The sequence below is a fragment of the Armigeres subalbatus genome, chromosome 2 (assembly GCF_024139115.2).
Source record: "Armigeres subalbatus isolate Guangzhou_Male chromosome 2, GZ_Asu_2, whole genome shotgun sequence".
Classification (NCBI taxonomy): Eukaryota; Metazoa; Arthropoda; class Insecta; order Diptera; family Culicidae; genus Armigeres; species Armigeres subalbatus.
The window spans coordinates 31,071,710-31,094,577 of record NC_085140.1 but is presented as its reverse complement, the minus strand read 5'-3'; the positions used below and the strand labels follow the sequence as shown (position 1 = coordinate 31,094,577).

The window sequence follows — 22,868 nt, the reverse complement described above, 5'->3', positions numbered from 1 at the left end:
ACCTGCATAATAAGATATTTAAAAAATAAATTTTTGCCAAAAAAATCATTTTGGTATTGCCGATTTCACCAATTTGAAGAGTTATGTGTAGATTGGGATTTGCCCGCTTCTTTTTCTCACACTCACTCTCATTTCGAGATGATCGATTTTTGCTACTGAAATTTACCCAATTATAACCCATTACTCGTTAGTCACATGTAATCGTGTACACTAAATCGATTCCCGCCATGATTTGACGTCTATTTGTTTTCAGATTGAGCACTCACACACAAATATTATACACGGAAAATCATACTTTTTTAGTGTATTGAGTGTGAGAAAAAGATGACTGTGAGAAAAAAAATCTCGCAGAACTCTTATAAAGTGCAAAAAGCGCAATATTACCGCAATATTTTTTTACCCTATGAATCAATATGGTCGAAACTCAAGTGTGGTAAAATTCAAGTTATATTTGAGCTCTGATCAAATTTTCAGCAAAATTGGTTCAAACACAATCAAGATCTAGATCTCCAAATTTGACCATTTTGTATGAAAAACGGCGGGTGGGCTTTTTATTATGCCGGTCACTGTACGTGAACGGTTCAACTTCTCATAGAACTTTCGTGTGTTATTAGCGCGGTACAGTTGCTCCGTCTCTTCACGGTCTCGATCTTCCTTCTGACGCTTTTTCCTCCGGAAAATCGAGTTTTGTCTGTTCCGCGCCTGTTTATATCGTGCCTCGTTCGCCCTCGTGCGGTGTTGCAGCAATCTCGCCCATGCTGTATTCTTCTCTTCTACTAACTGCTCACATTCGCCGTCATACCAGTCGTTTCTCTGATCCGGGGGCACCGTGCCAAGTGCAGCGGTTGCGGTGCTACCAATGGCGGATCGAATATCTCTCCAGCCATCTTCAAGAGACGCTGCGCCCAGCTGCTCTTCCGTTGGGAGTGCCACTTCCAGCTGCTGCGCATATTCTTGGGCTAGTCTACCGGGCTAGTCTTGTAGCCGCCCAATATTAGGCCGCGGCGGCCGACTTCGACGCGTGTTGTACACCGTCGAGAGTTTTGAGCGCAGGCATACTGTTGGCATCGGTGGTGACGAAATCGAGGTGGTAGAAGAATTTGTGTACTTGGGCTCACTGGTGACTGCCGAAAATGATACCAGCAGAGAAATTCGGAGACGTATAGTGGCTGGAAATCGTACATACTTTGGACTCCGCAAGACGCTCCGATCGAATAGAGTTCGCCGCCGTACCAAACTGACTATCTACAAAATGCTCATTAGACCGGTAGTCCTCTACGGACACGAGACCTGGACGATGCTCGTGGAGGACCAACGCGCACTCGGAGTTTTCGAAAGGAAAGTGCTGCGTACCATCTATAGTGGGGTGCAGATGGCGGACGGTACGTGGAGGAGGCGAATGAACCACGAGTTGCATCAGCTGCTGGGAGAACCATCCATCGTTCACACCGCGAAAATCGGACGACTGCGGTGGGCCGGGCACGTAGCCAGAATGTCGGACAGTAACCCGGTGAAAATGGTTCTCGACAACGATCCGACGGGCACAAGAAGGCGAGGTGCGCAGCGGGCAAGGTGGATCGATCAGGTGGAAGATGACTTGCGGACCCTCCGTAGACTGCGTGGTTGGCGACGTGTAGCCATGGACCGAGCAGAATGGAGAAGACTCTTATATACCGCACAGGCCACTTCGGCCTTAGTCTGAATAAATAATAATAATGAATAATTGGTGGAATTAAATGGAGAGTACTTAACTCGTCTTAGACGGTTGAATACATTCTACTAAAAGAGCTTAATATATTTTTCTGAAAATGGCACCCGATTCTGTTTTTACACGGATTTTACACGGACACGGAACCCCTTACAAAATGTTTGCAAAGTTGCTCCATTTTGCATGATTCGTCGAGAGATCATAAAACTTTTTTTTTTTTAATTTCCGAATTTTGAACTGAAAACTTTTTTTACACGGAACCAATTACACTCTTTTCTTATTCGTGAAGCGAGTATTTCCACCACTGCATACGTTTGGTATGCTATCCCTAAAGTATTATCGAGACTTTATCGATTTGCTCGCATTTGCTCGCTCGGATTGCATTCAACGGATAATGGATGGAAAGGTGGATTAATAAGGGTTTTTATTCGAGAAATCACAGTTGATCATTTTTTAAATCTTTTGCTAGGAATCAGGGAAAACTGGGGTGGCATTGCGCATCTCGATACTTTTTTCTGATTTCTCGCTTAACTTTTCAAAAGGCCCTAAGTAACATTTTTTTCATGATTTAATTTGAATACTACAATCAATAGCTTTCATGTTGTTCTGTTGATTGCGCTATTCAAATTAATTCATGAAAAAAATGTTACTTAGGACCTTTTGAAAAGTTAAGCGAGATTTCATCGAGTTTATCCACCACGCACCAAAAATATTTGAAACATGACAGTAAAGGCAAAACCACATCAAGTTCACAGTGATTTTTAATTTAAACTAACTGAACCATTACAATGCATCGAAAAAAGCACAACATCATCGGAAAAAGCATGTTTGTTGGACACAACATATATGTCAGCACGATACTATGAATTTTGCGAGTTCCTGAAGGTCGAATTCACTCGATCATACACTAAATATTTTTCTTTAATTCCACAATTGATTGTAGCTTTACGACAAGTATTTTCAGATTCAAGGTATAGGAAGGCTCGTGTTCAGTGTCTCGTTATTGTCTCAACAAATTAAGTTATAATCCAGGACAGATCTAACTCGGCTTATAAACAGATGACAGCATTGCGCGGCACAGCCAAAAAAAATATATATGTTTGAGGGTTTGAACGAAATTTTCCTTCTAAAAATGTGGTTTTGTGGAGCAGGGATGGGTGGCTTCAACCCAAAACCTCTTCCGTGGCTACCCCACTGTTTCCATCCATTGATCGTTTAAACACAATCACGATAGATGCTAAAACAGACTACCACGTCCTAACTTTCACCTCAGTTAGTTTAAATCCCAAAACTTCTCAAAGTTATGTTATTTTCACTTATCTCGCTAGGTCGGCTGAATAAGCCATATTTCAGAAAAAATATTTAAGCTCTTTTAGTGGAATGTCTTCAACTGTTTTCTAGACAGTTGAAACCAATTTTTTTTTAACTTTGGTTAGTACTAGAACGCTAGTGTCGCTGTAGTCAGTAAACAGTATTTTTCCAAATTATGGTTCCATAAGCTGAACCTGACTATTTATGATGCACTATATTGTAGGGAATCAACAACATTAAGGTTCCCCCAAGCCCAAACACATACGACGCGACAATAGCGACGTGCGATTCTGTCGCTATTGGTATGGAAGCTTAAATGGAACATTGACTGCAGCGATTCAACGGTATAATCGCGGCGACTGTTTATCACGTGTTCAATTTGTCGGGTTGGGTCAGAAAACACTGTGCCGAAGCCGTTTGTCATTTTTTGAATCTGCACACAAAAAAATACTTCGGTTTCTCATTTTATTACGGTATTCCAATAGACCTTGACAGTGCCTTAGAGTTGCCTATCTGCTTGTTGAATGGTCTCATATTCTCAATCAATATTGCACCAATTAATTACAAAGGGATCACTTATCTAAACCCGGCGTATGAAATATTGACGTACATTCCATGTAACAGGCTAAGACTTCTTTAGTCGAGTAGTTCATCGACAAATATGAAGCAAGTTTTCGTGACTGATCCATTTGTAATCCTTGCAGATTATCCAAGACAAAATCCGGGTATTCAACATGCAGATTGAATACTGTTTGATTTCGCCATCATCGCCCTCGTTGAAATCAACATCAACCGCATGACAGTAGTGGTGGCCTTTGAACCACTGAAGACGTGATTGCGATTTCTAGAAAAAAAAAATGCAGGTCAGAAAACGTGTTGAATCTAAGAGACTGGGTTAAACTTTCCTAAGCTCATCAGTTTTAAAGAACATTACACGGCGCTCATACAAATGTGCTTGTGCGATTATTTTTAATCATGGCCAAAAATAAACGCCAGATAGTCGCCTGACCAAAGAAATTAGTGAGACAAATTGAATCGTTTGCTCATTTTTGATTAAAGGTAACATGGTAGAATTATGCATATCACGAATTTAAACTTTCTATAAAATTGATTAAGTCAATGAAATTTGATTGCTAGCTACTGAGGAATTTATTTAACAATGGCTCCCTCGCTTATTATTAAGCAACTCATAAAATGTATGGAGTGTCCACAATAGGCGACTTTGAGTTATTACTTCTCCGTGAAGTTACACGCATTTTAAAATGATAAGAAATTACCTATCAATACCTATTATCTTCCAAGCTGCGGAGGTAATTCCGTAAGGATGCGGTAGGAAGATTTTTCAATGGAAGTGGATTTCTTTGAAGCGAGTGGAAGGCAATTTTATTGACGATATACATCGGAGCGCTTCCTTCTTCCATGTGAAGAGGAAGGTAAGAGTATCAGCGTGAAACTGATTTCTTCTCGCTGTCAGTGACGTTGGAACTCTTCGACAAATTACTTTGAAAAATTAACCAATATACATGTACCAATATACCAATGTACATATAGAATTCCTACGTCACTTTTGCTCCCAAGTGTTCCAAATTGGTATTGGCTAATAAGTCAAAGGTATTAATCAAAAATAAGCTGCCCGTAAAAGCATAACATTTTAATTTATTTATAGAAAATTTTTCTTTAATTGCAATTTTTGCTTTTAAAAGTGCTAATTTATTTTTGTTTTGTGGAAATTTAGCATTATTTGTGGAAGTTTTATTTTTATTTATTGCTCATACCCTGATTTCTTTATTGCCAATTTCCTATTTTTTATGGAAAATTAATTTTTTTTATTTTATTCTTTTGAAATCATAAAAGGTTTGTTCTTATAAAAAAAACAGCACCCCAAGTAAGGAAATATCTGACTATCTGTGACTTTCCGTTGTTTTGATGGAATGCAGTCCAGCTATGTACGGTGAAAAAGAACAAATTCAAGGCAATAATTATGTTGAGCGTTGAGCATAGTGGAGCAACTGCTTCAGGTGGAATCTGGCTCGATATAATTTATGCTGACTAATGTACTTATTAAATGATTTTAATGCATGTTCTCTGGATGTCTCACTTTATTTCAATAAGGAAATAATCAAGAAGTGTGATTTTTTATTTTATTCCGTGCCAATGCTATGACATACACTGGACAAACCTCAACAGAAGCTAATTAAATATAATCTCCGAACAAGGCATCCCGCTCAGTTGCTTTGCTGCTGATAAGTTTTGTTGTTTTCAACTCTGTTAATTTTCATATTCCTCTTGAAGTATAAACAATGGTTTTAGCTACAAACAGGGAATTCAGCGCATAAATGACGCAGACAAAACACAAGATGCGTAGTGAATAATTGTTCTACAGTTTAAAACACAGGCGTTGACAAGACATTGATGATAATACTGGACAAGTCGCGAGACGAGTGCAGAGCCATGGAAATTATCACCATCCGTTCGTTCGTAAACAGTTACCGTACCAGCGGCTACAAGCATGTGATTTCGTTTCATTTCCTGGCACGCGACCGCACTATGGGGAAAGGGTGGCCATTAATCGAAAAATTTACTATTTCCAATTTGTCTAATTTATATATCATATGAAAGTATATACCCTAGATAAGAGAATCGGAAAATATTGAAGCGCTGTGTTTTTTCAGTGAAAAGATATGGGCTGGTGAAGTGAAAAAGCTGATAAAAATTAAAAAATCATTCCTAACTTTGATTGGCATATTATAAAGTCATTTTTTCTCCAAATATAAGGTTTCATATACCATTTCAAAGCTTAAAACTTAAGCTTTCCGATAGGTTGGTTTGTTTTACACGCAAAGTTCATTATCAAAAAGTTGTAGAAGAAAAACTTTAAGTATCATAATTCTTTGCTATAAAATGGTCCCGCAAACCTAATGTCCTCAAATGTCCCCTGATCTGTAAATGGGGGATTGAAATATAACCCTAGTACTACCTTCTAGTGAGTGATTTGCTTGCGCATATTTGCGCGTTTACAAGAACGTTGCAATCAAAGTTTTCTTGAAAATTGTGGCTTTTATTCTCTATACCTCGTTATGATTGGAAAATGAACAACATTATTACTAGAAATATGATTGTTTTCTATTTTATGCATGCTGTATTGGAAAAAACAAAAAAAAGATTACCGAGAAAATTTAAAAAAAAATGTTTTTTTCGCGGGTGACATTTTTTGAAGGGTTAACGATGGCCCTTAAAGGGTTAAAAAAGGTTCTTAAATATTCCTGCACATAAAATATGTTGCATAGAAACAGTTTTCATTGAAAAAATATTTTTGGCCACCCATTTGTATGAGAATTCCCCATAGTGGACCGTCGCCTCAATCGTCAGGATTTTCTGTACCAACTAACTACCTATGCACATACATATTGTTTGAAGCCGACTTCAGTTAAGCGGTGTTTTCGATCCATATGACATAGGACATGAGCCTTGCTGAAAAGTACCCGTTAGGCTGGCTCTGTCATGATTTTGTCTTTGGGTGAGAGAATCATTTTCTGAAAAGATTTCAGCCCATTACAAAGCACACTTCCGTTGCTTGTTCATTTTGATAATTGGTTCAAAAAGCCCAACTAATCCCAGATAGATAGGAAATGCAGTTGACTTGAAAAATTTTCAGCCATTAACTAGGAGATGGATTGTGTCACACTTAAACGTGCGAAACCACACATAACAAGCATCTTTGATTACATGCGTATAAATCAGCCAGAAACAAATAGCCTACATACTGTACTGACTGTACTGCAAAAGGTTTTGTAAAAATCTTTTACATTCTGTAAAAGTTTTGCAAAATTCGTCTTTAACATGTCAACTGAATTTCCTACACTCAAATTAAACTAATGATATATTCTATGTGCACAAGTCGTATAGAATCCAAAGAGGGAAACAATTTTCTGTTTTATGTGCAAGTAATGAAAAATATGCAACATCCTTTTAATTATTACTGTGCTCTGCATAGGTTCGAAATGTAGCATTATACGATGTAAAATTCTGCACATTAAACTAAAATGCAATATTAGAATCAAAAACAAATCTGTGCTGAATTTTTGAACGGTAATATTTATGAAATAAGCAGCATCGAAGCCCCGAACATCGGACCACTGTCGTCCACGTGAACTTGATCAGGTTGAACGTTCGCTGGTGATACGATTTACGAAAACCGGATTTTTCCTGATGGAAACATTTCCACAAATATTTTGGCTTGACGACAACGCGATTGACGATCAAACTGCCCAATCAGTGCCACTTGTTTGTGCTATGTAGAAGGCAAGACGCATCACACGATTATGTGCACAGAGAGAAAGGGATACCGGCACTCTTGGCATGACGACGGTGTTGAACTGATTGTACCGATCGATTGGACGAATGATGCTGAGAGTATCCTTCAGACACGTTGCAGCTTTCTTCGTAGTAAGAACAATGCGCACGTGCTTGGAATATAATCAATCCTATGTTCAACTTATTCTAGGAGGTAGGGTAACCGGCGGTAATGTTGGCCCTGGATGTAACATTGGCTCATCACGCAAATTAATCAATATTTCAGCGATAATACGTCGATTTGTAGAGAGATATTAATCACCGCTTCTTTAGAAAAGTGTATCAAACATATATCTGCTTCATAACTCTAGATTTATACACTTCTTAAACTATTAAAAGCAATTATCTTGCGTGAAAAATCACTTTGACTCGATTTTTTAGCAGCCATGTTTCGTTGACTTATGCAGGCTGGCTGTGCTAGAGTTTTTCTTTTGCCCAATAAAAGAGTTTTCTGAATGAACATACCTGCTTTCGCACATCAGATGAATGGATAACAACCACACTACGTCAGCTATCATTTTTATTTCATAATTTCCATTAGTATAGCGACATAATTAACCAAAACTTTTTGGACAATACTGGGGCACCCGTTGCCAAATTGTGGCATGCGCTTTCGATTTGTAGCACTACGTTAGTATAGGTGAAACTCTACAATCAAAACATTCTCACCAATAACCCGTACTGGAGAAAATAACCGAAAGCTGCAGATAGAATATCCGATGCTTGCAATTAGGTTGCTAAGATTTTTGTAAAACAGGTTAATCCACTCAGCGGTTGAGTTTCATTCGCAAATTACATAACGCTAAACTGAACCCACACCAAGCCTCTAGTACCTTCATCATAATTTAGATCTATTATTGCTTGCAAAAAGTATTTTGATCTGTAATATGATACCAAAAAGTTTTCATTCAACTCGAGAAGTTGAAACACGTTAGAGTTTTGAGAGGATTCACAACAGCTGATCGATATAGAGAGGAGTGGAATCAAACGCACCTACCAATCATGAAACTTCAATGCACGCAGAGTTAAAAACAAGCATCCAATAATTGTATTTATGAATAATTGTGTAATAATATCAGGTAGTTTGCACAGTTCTAACTTTTTATGCAAAGTACCAAGCAAGGAATTGCCTGGAAAAAGTTTTACAATTGGCTTTCTTCAGCAGTGCGTTATGCATCATCCCCACCTAAAGCACTGTTTACGTTTTGGAAAAAAGTTTCTTTGAGAGTATCGCGAGAGCGAGAGCAACACAACTGCCATGGTTTCAACTAGCAGTAAATCTCTAAATTATGCGGCAGCTAATAATTAACGTATGCAATTTGTTTGAAGGCACAACATGAGGGCTAGAACATGTAGCCTTTTCGCAATTGCAATTTTTAATACAGTTTTCATTTTTCTAAACTTCTTCCTTTGAAATATGGTAAATATTTGGGAAATAAATGATTCATATAATAGTATTTCGTTAGCATGTCCTTGGTAAGCGTGCTATTGGGGGAATCTAAAACGCACTCTCACAATCAGTGTGGTAGTAGGGTAACCGGCGGTAATGTTGGCCCTGGATGTAACATTGGCTCATCACGCAAAATAATCAATATTTCAGCGATAATACGCCGATTTGTAGGGAGATATTAACCACTGCTTCTTTAGAAAAGTGTATCAAACATATATCTGCTTCATAACTCTAGATTTATACACTTCTTAAACTATTAAAAGCAATTATCTTGCGTGAAAAATCACTTTGACTCGATTTTTAGCAGCCATGTTTCGTTTTCTTATGCAGGCTGGCTGTGCTAGAGTTTTCTTTTGCCCAATAAAAGAGTTTTCTGAATGAACATACCTGCTTTCGCACATCAGATGAATGGATAACAACCACACTACGTCAGCTATCATTTTATTTCATAATTTCCATTAGTATAGCGACATAATTAACCAAAACTTTTTGGACAATACTGGGGCACCCGTTGCCAAATGGTGGCATGCGCTTTCGATTTGTAGCACTACGTTAGTATAGGTGAAACTCTAAAATCAAAACATTCTCACCAATAACCCGTACTGGAGAAAATAACCGAAAGCTGCAGATAGAATATCCGATGCTTGCAATTAGGTTGCTAAGATTTTTGTAAAACAGGTTAATCCACTCAGCGGTTGAGTTTCATTCGCAAATTACATAACGCTAAACTGAACCCACACCAAGCCTCTAGTACCTTCATCATAATTTAGATTTATTATTGCTTGCAAAAAGTATTTTGATCTGTAAAATGATACCGAAAAAGTATTCTTTCAACTCGGGAAGTTGAAACACGTTAGAGTTTTGAGAGGATTCACAACAGCTGATCGATATAGAGAGGAGTGGAATCAAACGCACCTACCAATCATGAAACTTCAATGCACGCAGAGTTAAAAACAAGCATCCAATAATTGTATTTATGAATAATTGTGTAATAATATCAGGTAGTTTGCACAGTTCTAACTTTTTATGCAAAGTACCAAGCAAGGAATTGCCTGGAAAAAGTTTTACAATTGGCTTTCTTCAGCAGTGCGTTATGCATCATCCCCACCTAAAGCACTGTTTACGTTTTGGAAAAAAGTTTCTTTGAGAGTATCGCGAGAGCGAGAGCAACACAACTGCCATGGTTTCAACTAGCAGTAAATCTCTAAATTATGCGGCAGCTAATAATTAACGTATGCAATTTGTTTGAAGGCACAACATGAGGGCTAGAACATGTAGCCTTTTCGAAATTGCAATTTTTAATACAGTTTTCATTTTTCTAAACTTCTTCCTTTGAAATATGGTAAATATTTGGGAAATAAATGATTCATATAATAGTATTTCGTTAGCATGTCCTTGGTAAGCGTGCTATTGGGGGAATCAAAAACGCACTCTCACAATCCGTGTGGTAGTATTTTACATGTAACCAATTAGAATTCACGCTCAATCAGGTGATTTGATTTTCTCTATTTGTTTGCATGCTGCCTTTATTCAACGCAAGCAAAATGACTGGTACTACAAACAGCAACCCATCTTTATCTTTCGTATGTTCGAAATCAACTATCACTCGTTCCAAGTGGGCTGAAAAATGGTCCACCTGATAGGGACAAGGATGCCGACATTTTGTTAATTTCTCTCGAGACTTTCGCTGGTTTAAATGAGATATTGCGGACATTCATCGCCGTTTTTTGCTATTTGGCGTCAACACCAAATGTAAGCAAGCCGGCTGGTGGAATAATTCTGGTTGGAAATGCAATATATGAAAATTTATAACGATAAATGTGCTCAACCGTAGCATAATGGGCCAAGGTTTGAGCCGTTACCCCTATATTTTGGATTGTTGAATTTGGATTTTCTGATATTTTTGCACAAAATTATAAAACCAGAAAATTAATTTTCAAAATGAATCCGTATTTCTGTAAAGCAACGTATGGCGCCCGGTAGGACCCATCTTCAAGAAGACGGTCAAAAACCACTTTTTCAAAGCGACATGGGCGTAGCCAGGATTTGGAGAGGGGGGGGGGGGCAACTTTTTTGGTGTTCTAAATCGTAGTTTTATAGTAGTTTAATAAAAGTACATGAATATTAACACATGAAAAATTATGAATAAAACAAAAATCACTCAACAGATATTTTTAAATAAAGTAAGAAAAATATTAACGAAGTTAGGGATTCTTTAGGAATGCCTCCAGCAACTTCTTCGGCAGTGTCTTCAGGAATTCCACCATAAATTTTGCCGGGAATTGATCCGAAAATTCCACCATTATTTACTCCAAGAAAATCTTCACGAGCTTCTTTATAAGTTCTGCAGAATTCCCTGCAATAATTCAAATAATTTCGTGCTGTTTCCCATAATTTTTAAGAATAAGAATATTCCGTGGAAATTCCGCAGAACTGCCAGTAAACATTCCTGAGAATTTCACGAAAAATCTTCGAATTTCTTGTGTAAATTCCATAAAATTTTCCGTGAATTGTTGCGAATAGCTTCTTGTGAAAATTTCAAAGAATTTCTCCAGGAATTCCACCGGAAATTTATACAGAAATTATACCGAAAATGAAATCAACAATGGAATTTTCGGAGGAATTCCTAGATTAATTCGCAATGAAATCCTGAAAGAATTCCGGATGAAACTTCAAGATTTCCACTGGGTGATCCTCCAGGAGTTTCTCCGAAAATTGAACTCCTGGAAGAATTCCGGCATTTCCACCAAGAATTTCTCTAGGATTTCCTTCGAGAATTATTCCGGTAGTTCTATCGGCAGTTCCTTTGAAAATTCTTCCGGGAATTTCGGCAGAATTGGAATTTATTTAGGCTTCTTCATTTATTATTTATATAGATTTTCCACCAGAAGCTTCTCCGATAATTTCTCTGCGAGCTCCTCAGGGAATTCTCCGGGAGGCCCTCTGATGATGATGATGGTCCAACTACAAACCCCAACAAAGGTTTCAGCTAGACGAGATTTGTCTATAAGATGAATTCTCTTGTTTCCGAGAATGCTTCTGGTAGTTTCCCCGGGGTTCCTTTGAAAATTCTCCCGGAAGTTTCTTTAGAAATTCTTCCAGAAAATTCCTTCGAGAGTTCCTCCGGGAATTCCACCAGCAATTCATCCGGGAGTTTCTCCGGAAATTCTTCCGGGAGTTCCACCAGAAGCTATTCCAAGAAATTATTCAGGCTTTTTTTCAGAAAATCATTTAGGCTTCCTTCAGAAATTAAGCTGGAAATTGCTCCCGAAGTTTTTCCGATAGTTTCTCTGGGAGCTCATCCGGGAGGTCCTCTAGGAATTCTTCTAGGAGTTCCTCCTGAAATTCCTCCGGGAGTTCTTACGGGAGATCTTACGGGAGCTCCTTCGGCAGTTCCTTCGGGAATTCCTCCGGGAGATCCACCAGTAGTTTCTACGAGAATCCTCCGGGTGTTTCTTTGAAAAGGAACTCCCAGCGGAACTCAGAGTAATTTCAGGAGGAACTTCCGGGAATTTTCTATAGGAATTTCCGGAGAAATTATTCTCGGAGGAACTGCCGGTGGAACTTCTGGAGGAATTTATTGAAGAACTACAGGAATAATTTCCGGAGGAAATCCTGGAGGAACTCTCGTAAGAATTCTAGGATGAACTCCCAAAGGAACTTCCGTAAGAATTCCAGGAGGAACTTAGAATTCTTAAAAGAACCTCCCGGAGGAATTCCCGTAAGAACTTCCAGAGAAATTCTCCGAGGAACTTCTGGAGGAATTTGTAGATAAATGCCTAAAGAAATGCTAAATGAATTCCTGGAAGAAATCCTGATTGAATTCCCGAAGGAACTACTGGTGGAACTTTGAGGAACATCCGGTGGAATACCCTAGAGGAAGAGAAAAAATATTTCTGAAGGAACTTCCGAAATCCCATTTCCCGTGAAATTCCTGCCAAATATCGTCCAGGAATTCCCTGTAAAGTTCCTGGAGGTATTACCGGAGAATTTCTTGTAAAAACTCCTGGAAGAACTCCCGGAGGAACTCCCACAAGCACTTCCGGAGGAATTCCCACATGGAAGTCCTGAAATAATTCTTAGAGAAGTTCCTAAAGGAATTTCCGAAAAAATATCTGAAGGAATTCCCAGAAAAATACCAGGAGGAATTAATGCAGAAATTCCCAGATGAAATCCTGAAAGTATTCCCAGATGAATTGCTGAAGAAAATTCCTGCGGATTGTTCCGAAGAAATTTCTGGAAGAACTCTTGGCAGATATCCGAGTAAATTCCGAGTGAAGTCCGGAAGGAATTCTAGTACACTTCCGCGGAAAATCTCCCGGAGAAATTCCTGAAGGAATTCCTGGAGAAGTACCTGAAGAAACTCCCAAAAAATACCTGTAAGAATTTCTGGGGAAATACTTGGACGAATTCAGGAGAAATTCAAGATATATATCTAGAGGATTTTTTTAAAGGATATTCTGAAGTAATTGCGAATATTCCAGATTGGATTACTAGATGATTTCGCTATTGAATTTTTGGAGGTATTCCCGGAACATTTCCTGGAAGTAATCCCGGAGGAATTAAAGGAAGAGTTCCGAGAGGAATGCCCGGAGAAGTTCCTTGAAGAATTTCCGAAGGAATTTTTTATAGATTTACAAGTGAAATTATGGAGCTAAATCGGAGGGTTTCCGTCATAAATTATTGAAGAAACTTCTGGTAGATTTTTGGGAAGAAATTACGTATGTATTCTTGACGGAACTCTCGAATGCATGCCTGAAGGAAATGCCGGATTCTTCCTGAAGAGAGAATATCCGAAGAAATGTCTAGAAGTAAATCTTGGAGAGAAGAAAAGAAATCTTCAAGGAATTTCCTCGTGAATTTCGTGGTTTCTAGATAAGGAGGAATTACAATTACATGAGAAGGATTTTCGAACGATTTTCAGAGGAATTTGTGGATAACTTTCCGGAGAAATCCAGAGTTCCCAGGGGAGCTTCTAGAAGGATTTCAAGGAGAATTTTTGAGCCCGAAATGCTTTGAGTTGTTTTGAACTTTCATATATTATGGATCCTGGATGCCCTAATAAGTTTTGGGAATCTTTTGAATTTCAACCACCTATTTCTGTATATGATTGGATCGTAAAGTGCACATGTTTGAGGAATTCATTTCAGTACCCGTTCAATCTTTCCACAATTTAGGGGAGGGCGGCGACGGCCCCCCTGCCCCCCCTTGGCTACGCCCTTGCAAAGCGATACAAACGATGATGTAAACACAGCTTTGAGTCATTTGAAACGGAAACGTAAGATCGTTCACAGTCAATAGCATGTTGTCGATTTTCAATTCTGTTGAATCTTGTAACATTTATCTTGCTGCTTCAATATGGTGGCCACAACGTATACATCACCCAAACCTATTATATTTGGCACCATTACAAAGTGTAGTCCTAAAACTAATAAAGCGCCACATGTTCGTTCGTATTTTTTTTATTTCGCGGAAAGTAATCGTTCTTTATTGTGTATAAAATTATTATGGAATTATTATACTGCCGCTAACCGCAAGTCGAGCACATCTGTATATGGGCCTCCATATACAGATGTGCTCGACTTGCGGTTAGCGGCAGTATATTCATTGTAAAATTCAGAAGGGCACCCATCGGTACCCATCAATAAAATTCACACCGTAGATTACATTTTTTTTTGTCAGGAATCCAATCTTGCAGAGATTAGATTACAGCTTTACATTGTTTAGCAGCGAAACTAAACCTATTTCATATGTTTACAATTCTCAATAATAGAATATATTTTTTGTTAGCACTGCAGTAAGGCGGCTGATATCGGTAATTAATATTAGCAGTTAATCACTTACATAGTGCTTATAGAACTCTACATTGGCGGCGCCAGCCATTGATATTTGAGGAGGGTATCACTTGATACAAGCCCGTTGTCATTGAGCACTATAGCGCGCTTGCAATGATGGTGCCCCACCTCTGGCTTCGGTAGGGGAACTCCAACTTACGAGTTGGTGAAGTCCCACTTAGGGTTGTAATGCCGAGAAGATGAGCCATATATTCAATGCAACCTAGACAACCATTTGAAAAGGACGTAACAACCAAAACTTATTCCTTTCGGTTCCTCGTCGGCATACATAACTATACACATTGATAAAGGTTAGGAAAGAATTAATTTCGGCTGTTCTGCCCTTTTCAATTGTTGGTCTAAAATATTCCAACATGTGGTCTGCTACACCATTTTATTCACTTCTAACATTGTAGTCCGTCTTTTTTGGAATTGGTCCCACTGTGCGACGCCGCCCCGATGTACAACTACAGCTATCGATCGTGGCTTGGCCTATCTTCAACCTGGTAGATCTGTTGTTTGTTCGGCTCCCTCCCCCATGTAACAAAACGGAAACATTTTTAGAACACCCAACCTTGTGATACCAAATCCACACTCCCCCCCGTCCCTCTATACTCTATTGTTCTTATATCATACCAATTAAATTGTCACATGATCAAAAACTAAGAATAGAAATATTATTCTAGTCCACTTCAATCTATATGCAGCTAATTGAAACTCGACAGAAACTCCGTTTCAGAGAAGTCATCTTCTTCTCCTTCTTCTTCTTCCTCTTCTTTTTCTTCTACTACAATGGCTCAGTATTCCAACTGGAACTTTGCCTGCTTTTCAACTTAGTATTCTATCAGCATTTCCTCAGTTATTAATTGAAAGAAGTATCGAAGCCCAATAGTAGGGTGGCTCAAAAAACACTTTATCAATTTTTTTATGGGCCGCCCTCTTATTCGGTTCTATTTAATGCCCTGATGCTCTGGACAAAATTTCAGCCAAATCGGTCAACGTTTGGGCAGTGCTAAACTCGTTGGAAGTTTATATGGAAAAATGTATGCAGAAACATCCAAAAACAGTGATTTGCAGTTGGACGGCACAATTTACGATCAAGAACCATGATACTCATTCAATTCTTGTAAAATAAAATACAGAATATCATGCTGAAAACCGCGAGAAGATTAGAGTTTATTACGCAAAGATATTAGCATTTTACTGGAGTGTTGTAGGGGTGAATTTATTTCTTTTCAAAGGTAAAAGAAACGGAATTTGCTCAAACCCCACTGCAGAGAAATGCTAATAACTTAGCCGGGCAAACTCGAATCTTCTCGCGGTTTTCTGCATAACATTCTGTATTCAACTCTCCAAGACCTGAATGAGTATCATAGTTCTTCATGGTAAGTTGTGTAGTCCAGCTGAAATTTACTGTTTTTGGATGTTTCTACATACATTTTTCCATATAAACTTCCAACGAGTTTAGCACCGCCCAAACGTTAACCGATTTGGCTGAAAATTTGTCCAGAGCATCAGGGCATCAAATAGAACCGGATAAGAGGGCGGCCCATCAAAAAAATTGAACAAAGTTTTTCCCATACTAATTTGAGCCACTCTACCCAATAGTCCGTCGAGAATACATGTCGGTTTTTTTATGGTTCACGGAATCTAAAGTTGCTACCAAATCCTGAAAGCTGCATCAGCAAATATATCATAAGTTTTCAGCTCCCATGTAACATAAATGCGAAATTTCTGTTTTCTCGTTTCGAAGTCCTGTGATCCCCAACCTTTTTGCTCTTTCATGCTTAATTTTTTGCACGTAGGGTAAGACGGTATAATATGCAAAAAGTGCCTGGGCAATACGCCCCACCGTAACCAAAGACGTTTCGTAGCCCTTCATTAGTATTCTATCTATCCCCTAATAAAAAGGTTACAAATCCTTATGTGCTTGACATTAAAAAACCAACATAGGGCCATTACATTTCAATATTTTCCATATCATTTGGAAGCAATTGCTGCCGGCTCACTGCGCTTGTGTCCATTTGGTCGTCCTGCCTACACTGGGGCGTTTTGGCTAGTAAAACATGTTTTCGAAAGTCGTTACATTTTTGAAGATGGAAGCAATTTTATATCGTATTAACCACTGAGAAAAGTTATTTTGTTTCCCAACTGAGTGTTCCAGTGCAAGTTTTGCGGACAGTATGCTAGCGTCGCTCCAGAATGTTGAGCAAACAAACATTAAAAGTTACATCAAAACTTTAACTTTTTGTATATATTGCTATTATTTTCATTATGTAATACAAAAATACTTCCACATCCACATAGTATGATGATTTCACAAATATCTAATGGTACCGACTGACTTTTACGCTTAGTTAGCTAGGGGAAGAGGCCCCAAAACGCCCCCCCGATGCAAAACGCCTTTTGTGGTTTCCCTCATATTTACCGTCATTAATATGTCCGTAACAAAACTAGAGATAAAATTATGTAGGATAGGCGAAGAAAGTTTCAAAATAGTGCATGGGAAGGTCGGAAAAACCGAAAATTTCCACATTTTGAAGAAACATCTAACATTTTGGCGAGGCAAAAAGCCCTAGTGGCAATAACCTACAAAGTACTTGCGTCTCCACGCACTATCCATACTAGAATGCTGATTCGCCGACGCGTGGTACTTTGTTCCCTAGGAGCTGCCAGCTGAAAGGCGTTTTGCCTCATGAGTTTTCCGGCAACAGAATATCACCACTTTTTTGAAATGTGAATAACATCAATATGATTGAGATTTTTGACAATTTTTGAATGGCATCAACTAGCTATCTTGTTTAACTGATGCATAATGTAAAAATACCCATGAATAGCGTTACAAATAAGACAATAGAGCAGTGTTTGCTTAGCTAGGGCATATTGCCCCCCTTCCCCTATAGTTTTCTACAAATCGTTTTGGCCAGGTGGGGCCGTCTTACCCTATGTAATAAATCACAATACAATGAATCATTACTAAGTGTTCATGCACCATGCGTCTCCATAATCAGTTAGTGGAGCAACTCAAATACAGTTAGGGAAGTGAACATCGCTTGATCCAAAACCTACAGCTGTGCAAGAAAGTCATTGTATGTATTTGGAATTAGCGATTGCGCTCTTTAGTCGATGCATTTATAGAATTGACTATATTCTACTGATAGTTTATATCAGGTGATAAATTTGATTTGAATAAACAGAAAATCGTTAATTCAAAAGTTAAGGCTCCCCCAAACATACGCGACGCGACAGTCGCGACGCGATTCTTTCGCTTGGCGACAGCGATTCTGTCGCCGTTGGTATGGAAGCGTAAATCAAACATTGCCTGCAGCGACCCAACGATAGAATCGCGGCAACTAGTTGTCGCCGTCGCGGCGATGAAATCGCTTAGGTCTGGGGAAGCCTTTAAGGTTCATTGGAGAGCCCATTTTGAATAAGATCTAAAACTTTAACAACTGAGGTAATTCCTTTTTCCCCAACTAACCTCGACGGTGACAATAGGGTTTCATGGAAACTGTGCGTTTGTTTATTATTTTTTGTTTCCGTGAATTTTAAAATGACTTTAATTCTTTCTTATTGTGTTATTATCTCAAACGATGAGATTCACTCTACGCAAGTTTAGCACTGATGCACACTATCACTAGCCGCTTCAATAATTTGCTTATCAGATACTCGAATTTAAATACGTGCCTAATCAGGCCGTGCTACTGACCAATAACTTGTCACAACAAAAAAATCCAACAAACCGTTCATAAACGCAAGAATATTAATTAAAGTGGATAACTAAAAAAATACTGGTATAGGGTAGATTCCTGCCATGGTCTAAAAACAGTAACATTTATGTAGTACTAGTAACTAGTGATGATGCTCAGATCACTGATACTCAGGCTTCCACCCTACTCACATGCAATCCTTGTGCGAAGCTGTTGTTAAGAGCAAAGCGGCACCGATGTTTTTCACGATTAAGCTCCTAAAATCAACAAAACAAAATTTCATATGTGTGCAGCAACAGAAGCGTCGCGCTGTAACTTATAAACAAGTGATAACGAACGTGCGAGCGTCGTCGCTATCGCGCGGCGTCTGACCATTCCGACGACGCAGCAGAGCGGCGTCGTCAAACAGAGTGAGCATTGGACGCCCAGCTGAAGCTTACAAGCCGCCGCAATCCAGCCGGTTGTGGTCAGTACTAATCCAGTTCCTACGCAGAGCGGTCGATTGAGGTCCAGCACAGTAGTTCAGCTGTCAAGTGGTTTAATTATTTCTAAATAAGCGCTTTCATGTTGAATCAGGTTTAAGTTACCGGAAATAAGTTCAACCAGTCACATCCAGCTGGCAATCCTGTTGGCGAATTTCTCAGAACGGCGAGCGCTCTAGAACGAACGATCATAACGTGTTACACCTTGATTTCCATTTAGGCGCGATCGTTCACTCAAGTGGTTTACGCGAGATTGCGTGTGAATTTGAATATACGGCGGAAGTCGTAGGTTGTGGTCCTTTCGCTGCAATCGGTTATAATTATTGCAAAAGTTTGGAACCACAGGGACAAAGCTTTGGACTTGCAAAGATGAGTGACAACGTTTACGCGAATGGTGTAACGGCAACCGTCGGTGAATGCAACGGGAATGGATCTACGCTGACCAACGGTACGATGACCGCGACACCGGTTAACGACAATGAGAAGATTGCAGGCGTTTTCTACAATGCGCGGGAAGATGCATGGTGAGAATTTGGTTCAATTGCTTGACATTTGAAGTGCATTTGTTTAGTGGGGACTGGGAGTCTTGGCAATTCTAGAGCAGAAATTATGCTGTTAGAAACCTTAAAACATGTATACAGCTTTGTCCTTTGATAAGGAGAATGACTGCTTCAGTATATAGATTGTAAGTATTGCATCACGTCGAAACAATTGCGTCTTGCGAGTCTCGTGAAGTGCCAAAGGAGATAACCTTTTGCTTCCAAGTATTTCGATTGGCGTGAAATCATACGACAACGGAAGGGCATATCGGAACCTTAGTGTTTCATTAGTGTTTTTTTCGACGCAGTCTTCCTAAACATAAGTAATTCATGTATATTTGTAAATTGACATTTTTTCAGTGAAATGGTAATGCATAATGCATTAGTACTTATAAACGACCTTGTGTGTTCATACAATAACTGATATCAATGTGCCTGTATATAGTAATGGCCCAGCACAACCGTTCTAATACTTATGAGGTCAACTGGAACAATTATTATAGTGAAAACTTATTCCAGAGATTAAAATATTGTTTTTTTACTGCTTTGTAGCAACCAACCCGATTCCGTGCAAAATCGAACTACATATGCATGGTTTATAATAACAGTTGTTTGATTATGAAGAAATAAAATCACACATGTGATTGGATGATGTTTCGCAGCAAGCTGTCGTTCTGCGTCTTCCTCAAGCTGCATAAACACTATTTCCGGAATAAATAGGTTTCGTGCAATACTGGCAGTGCACAACTCCAATTTTTTCGTTTTTGATATTTTAATGGCAAAACACTGATAATGTTATAAAGTTTTACCTGAAAATGACCCAGCTCGAAATTCATAATACATCAAAAGCTATGCGTATTTCAAAATTTGCCGTTTTTTCGAAAAGTTCATCTAAATGCTAAATCCATGAATATGTCGATTTTTTAAAGTTTTCTCGCAGCAACACACAAAATTAATCCATTTGTATCAACACATGCAGAATTTGGAACTGCAAATTTGGAAATAATCACGAAAATATATAAGATTAATTTTCGGGTCAAAAATTTAAAACATCGTTTCTAAAAATTTTCAGATTTTTAGTTGTACCTGTATTGCACGAAACCGTCGATGTAGTAATGTTGTTTATTAACTCGAATAGGGGCTGCAACATTTTCCCCTAGTGATAGTGAATGGCTCATCAAGCTAGGGATCATCCAGTTGAAAAAAATATTTTAAATTTTATGCTAAGAAAAACATAGGAGTTGCCATCAAGAGCTACGGAGTAAGAGAGTGATCACTGTAAATGATCTTTTCTATATGGGCAATATGATATTTTTTTAGTTCCTCGGATTAATAAGCACCGATGTCCTTACACCCGTCGCACTTTCCTTATCAATCATCTTAAAATTGTGTATGGATTGTATGGATCCATGCAATTTATGGATGTTCCATTTAGGTAAGGAGACTTCAGATTTAGTTAACAACATCAGCAAAACCAAATGGTTGGTTGTGACCACGGCGATTCCTTCTAACTATCAGAGGAAATCTTCCAAATTTTCTTGATATTTTAACATTCAGGAAAAGTTTATCTGAATAGCTTGAAAGAAATTTCTGAATTTCCATTGGAAGATCCTCCCAATTTCCAGAAAAAAATCCTCTTATTTCCTATTAAGAAATTCGACTGAATTCCTTGTAGTTTTTTTTTAATGAATTTCCACTGGCAATATATCTGCATTTTGAAGGAATTTCAGCGGAAACTTCTTTTGACCTTCGGAACCGGAAATATTTTTAAAGCTACAGCCTTTGCATTGTTTTGTATTGAACATTTGATGGATCGGACAATGGACTCAAAAGTTTCATTGCTTTCTGTTGAAAATTGACTTGATCAAACTTTGGGTTAAAAAAAAAATATAAATTATACAGGGTCCGGAAATTCAAATGCTACATTAGAATGAATATTGATCAAAACAAAAATATTTCATTTACATTTCATTAAATTTCACAAGAAAACATATTACTTTTTAAAAACTCACTGGTCAAGTTCATCTTTTTGACCCTTGAATTTAATCGCTCGTCGCAGATGATCAACGCATCGTACGAGGCCCGCAGATGCTCTTGTGGTAGCCATATTTCGCTTCAGAACTAGCACAAAAAACATGATGTTTTAGAGTAGACACGGCCTCCCAACAAACTCTAGACAGTGATATTCATAGGATTCAAGTCCGGCGAACTCGCTGGCCGTTCTTTAGGAGCCCTAAAAAACCTTTGTTGAGTTTCTCACTTTTTGAGCTTTTCTCTATTCTTGTCGTAAGACCCAACCCCTGGTATCAAAATAATGACGTGTTACGGCAGTGCTTATCTGGATTACCTCGGGAATTACTATGAATGTTTTTTTTCTTAATTTAATTTTTGTGAATTTTTATACAGGGGTTCTGATGTTAAAGATAGGATGACCAAAGTGGCAGCCATTTTCGGGTCCTGTCGCGATTTTCCTTAAATGCATGCATACCTTATATGGTCGGGGCTCTGCTAAATCACAACAAGTCCTAATAAAAAAAAACTATTTTATTGTCCAAGTTTTCGTGTAGCAGATCCAATTGAGCACAAATCATATCGGATGTCTCTCAACCCCATAACTGAGGATTTCCTAATTGAATTGATATGAATTAATTTCCATTTTACTTCTACGTACCGAATGTAATGTCTTGTCGCTCGTTTTTGGGCCACCAGTCGGCAATCGGCTCCCTGTCTCCAGTTTTCCTCGACTTCACACACACAGCCATCGAGTGCGGGGTTTACCCAGGAGCCAACGTCCTCTTCCAGGTTTTCTGCTAAACGTCACTTTTACTGGTCTCTCTTCCGGCATACGCACTACATGTCCAGCCCACCAAGTATTGAACGCAGTATTTTTCGCTTGAACATTCCGAGAATTCGATAGTCTGCATCTTTTAACGTTCATGCTTTAGGGCGACTGGACAAATCAACAATGCGTACAGAGCTAGTTTTGTCCGTATCTGTATTACCTGCAAGACTTGCTGGCTACGGCAACCGTAGACAGTCCTACTTGCATCCGCAGCACGTCGTTTCACCTCCCGGCTAACATCATTATCACATGCAGTGGCCCCGGAAGTGGGTAAAATAAGAAGGACATGTCCTACGCACGAATTTTTGGTGGGACAGTCGAAACATTGTCCTACCCATGATTATGGTAACATATCACCCAGATACGAAATCATTGATTGGCAAGAATTTGTGTGTTGGCAAAAGGAGATTTTAAAGTTAATCAGAGTCTAAAAAATAACCATCGAAGTTTCTGGGATCCTAAAACAATAGAATTCTGATGGTTCTTTAGGGCTTCAGGCACTTTATAATCACGAAAGCGCTCAAAGATGTCTAAACTTTACTTTTTAGGCTCCAAAGGTTTTCCAGAGGTAAAATAGAAGTAGTAGAAATCTGCAATTGCAATAAATTAAAAATTTGAGTACGTTTCAATGAATTATTA

At 38.6% G+C, this 22,868-nt stretch overlaps 1 protein-coding gene across 2 annotated transcripts in view; it reads left to right on the top strand.

Moving 5' to 3' along the window:
• LOC134214199 (purine nucleoside phosphorylase) overlaps window positions 1-22,868 on the top strand; it is a 52,279-nt gene that overhangs the window by 6,000 nt on the left and 23,411 nt on the right. Inside the window, exon 1 of one of the 2 annotated variants that reach the window (XM_062693610.1) lies at window positions 18,830-19,372. The exons of the other annotated variant lie outside the window; for it this stretch is intronic. Within the exon in view, the coding sequence (XP_062549594.1) occupies window positions 19,218-19,372 (155 nt within the window). The 5' untranslated portion in view covers window positions 18,830-19,217. Of the gene's footprint in view, window positions 1-18,829; window positions 19,373-22,868 lie in introns of those variants that run through there. 2 annotated transcript variants of the gene reach the window in all.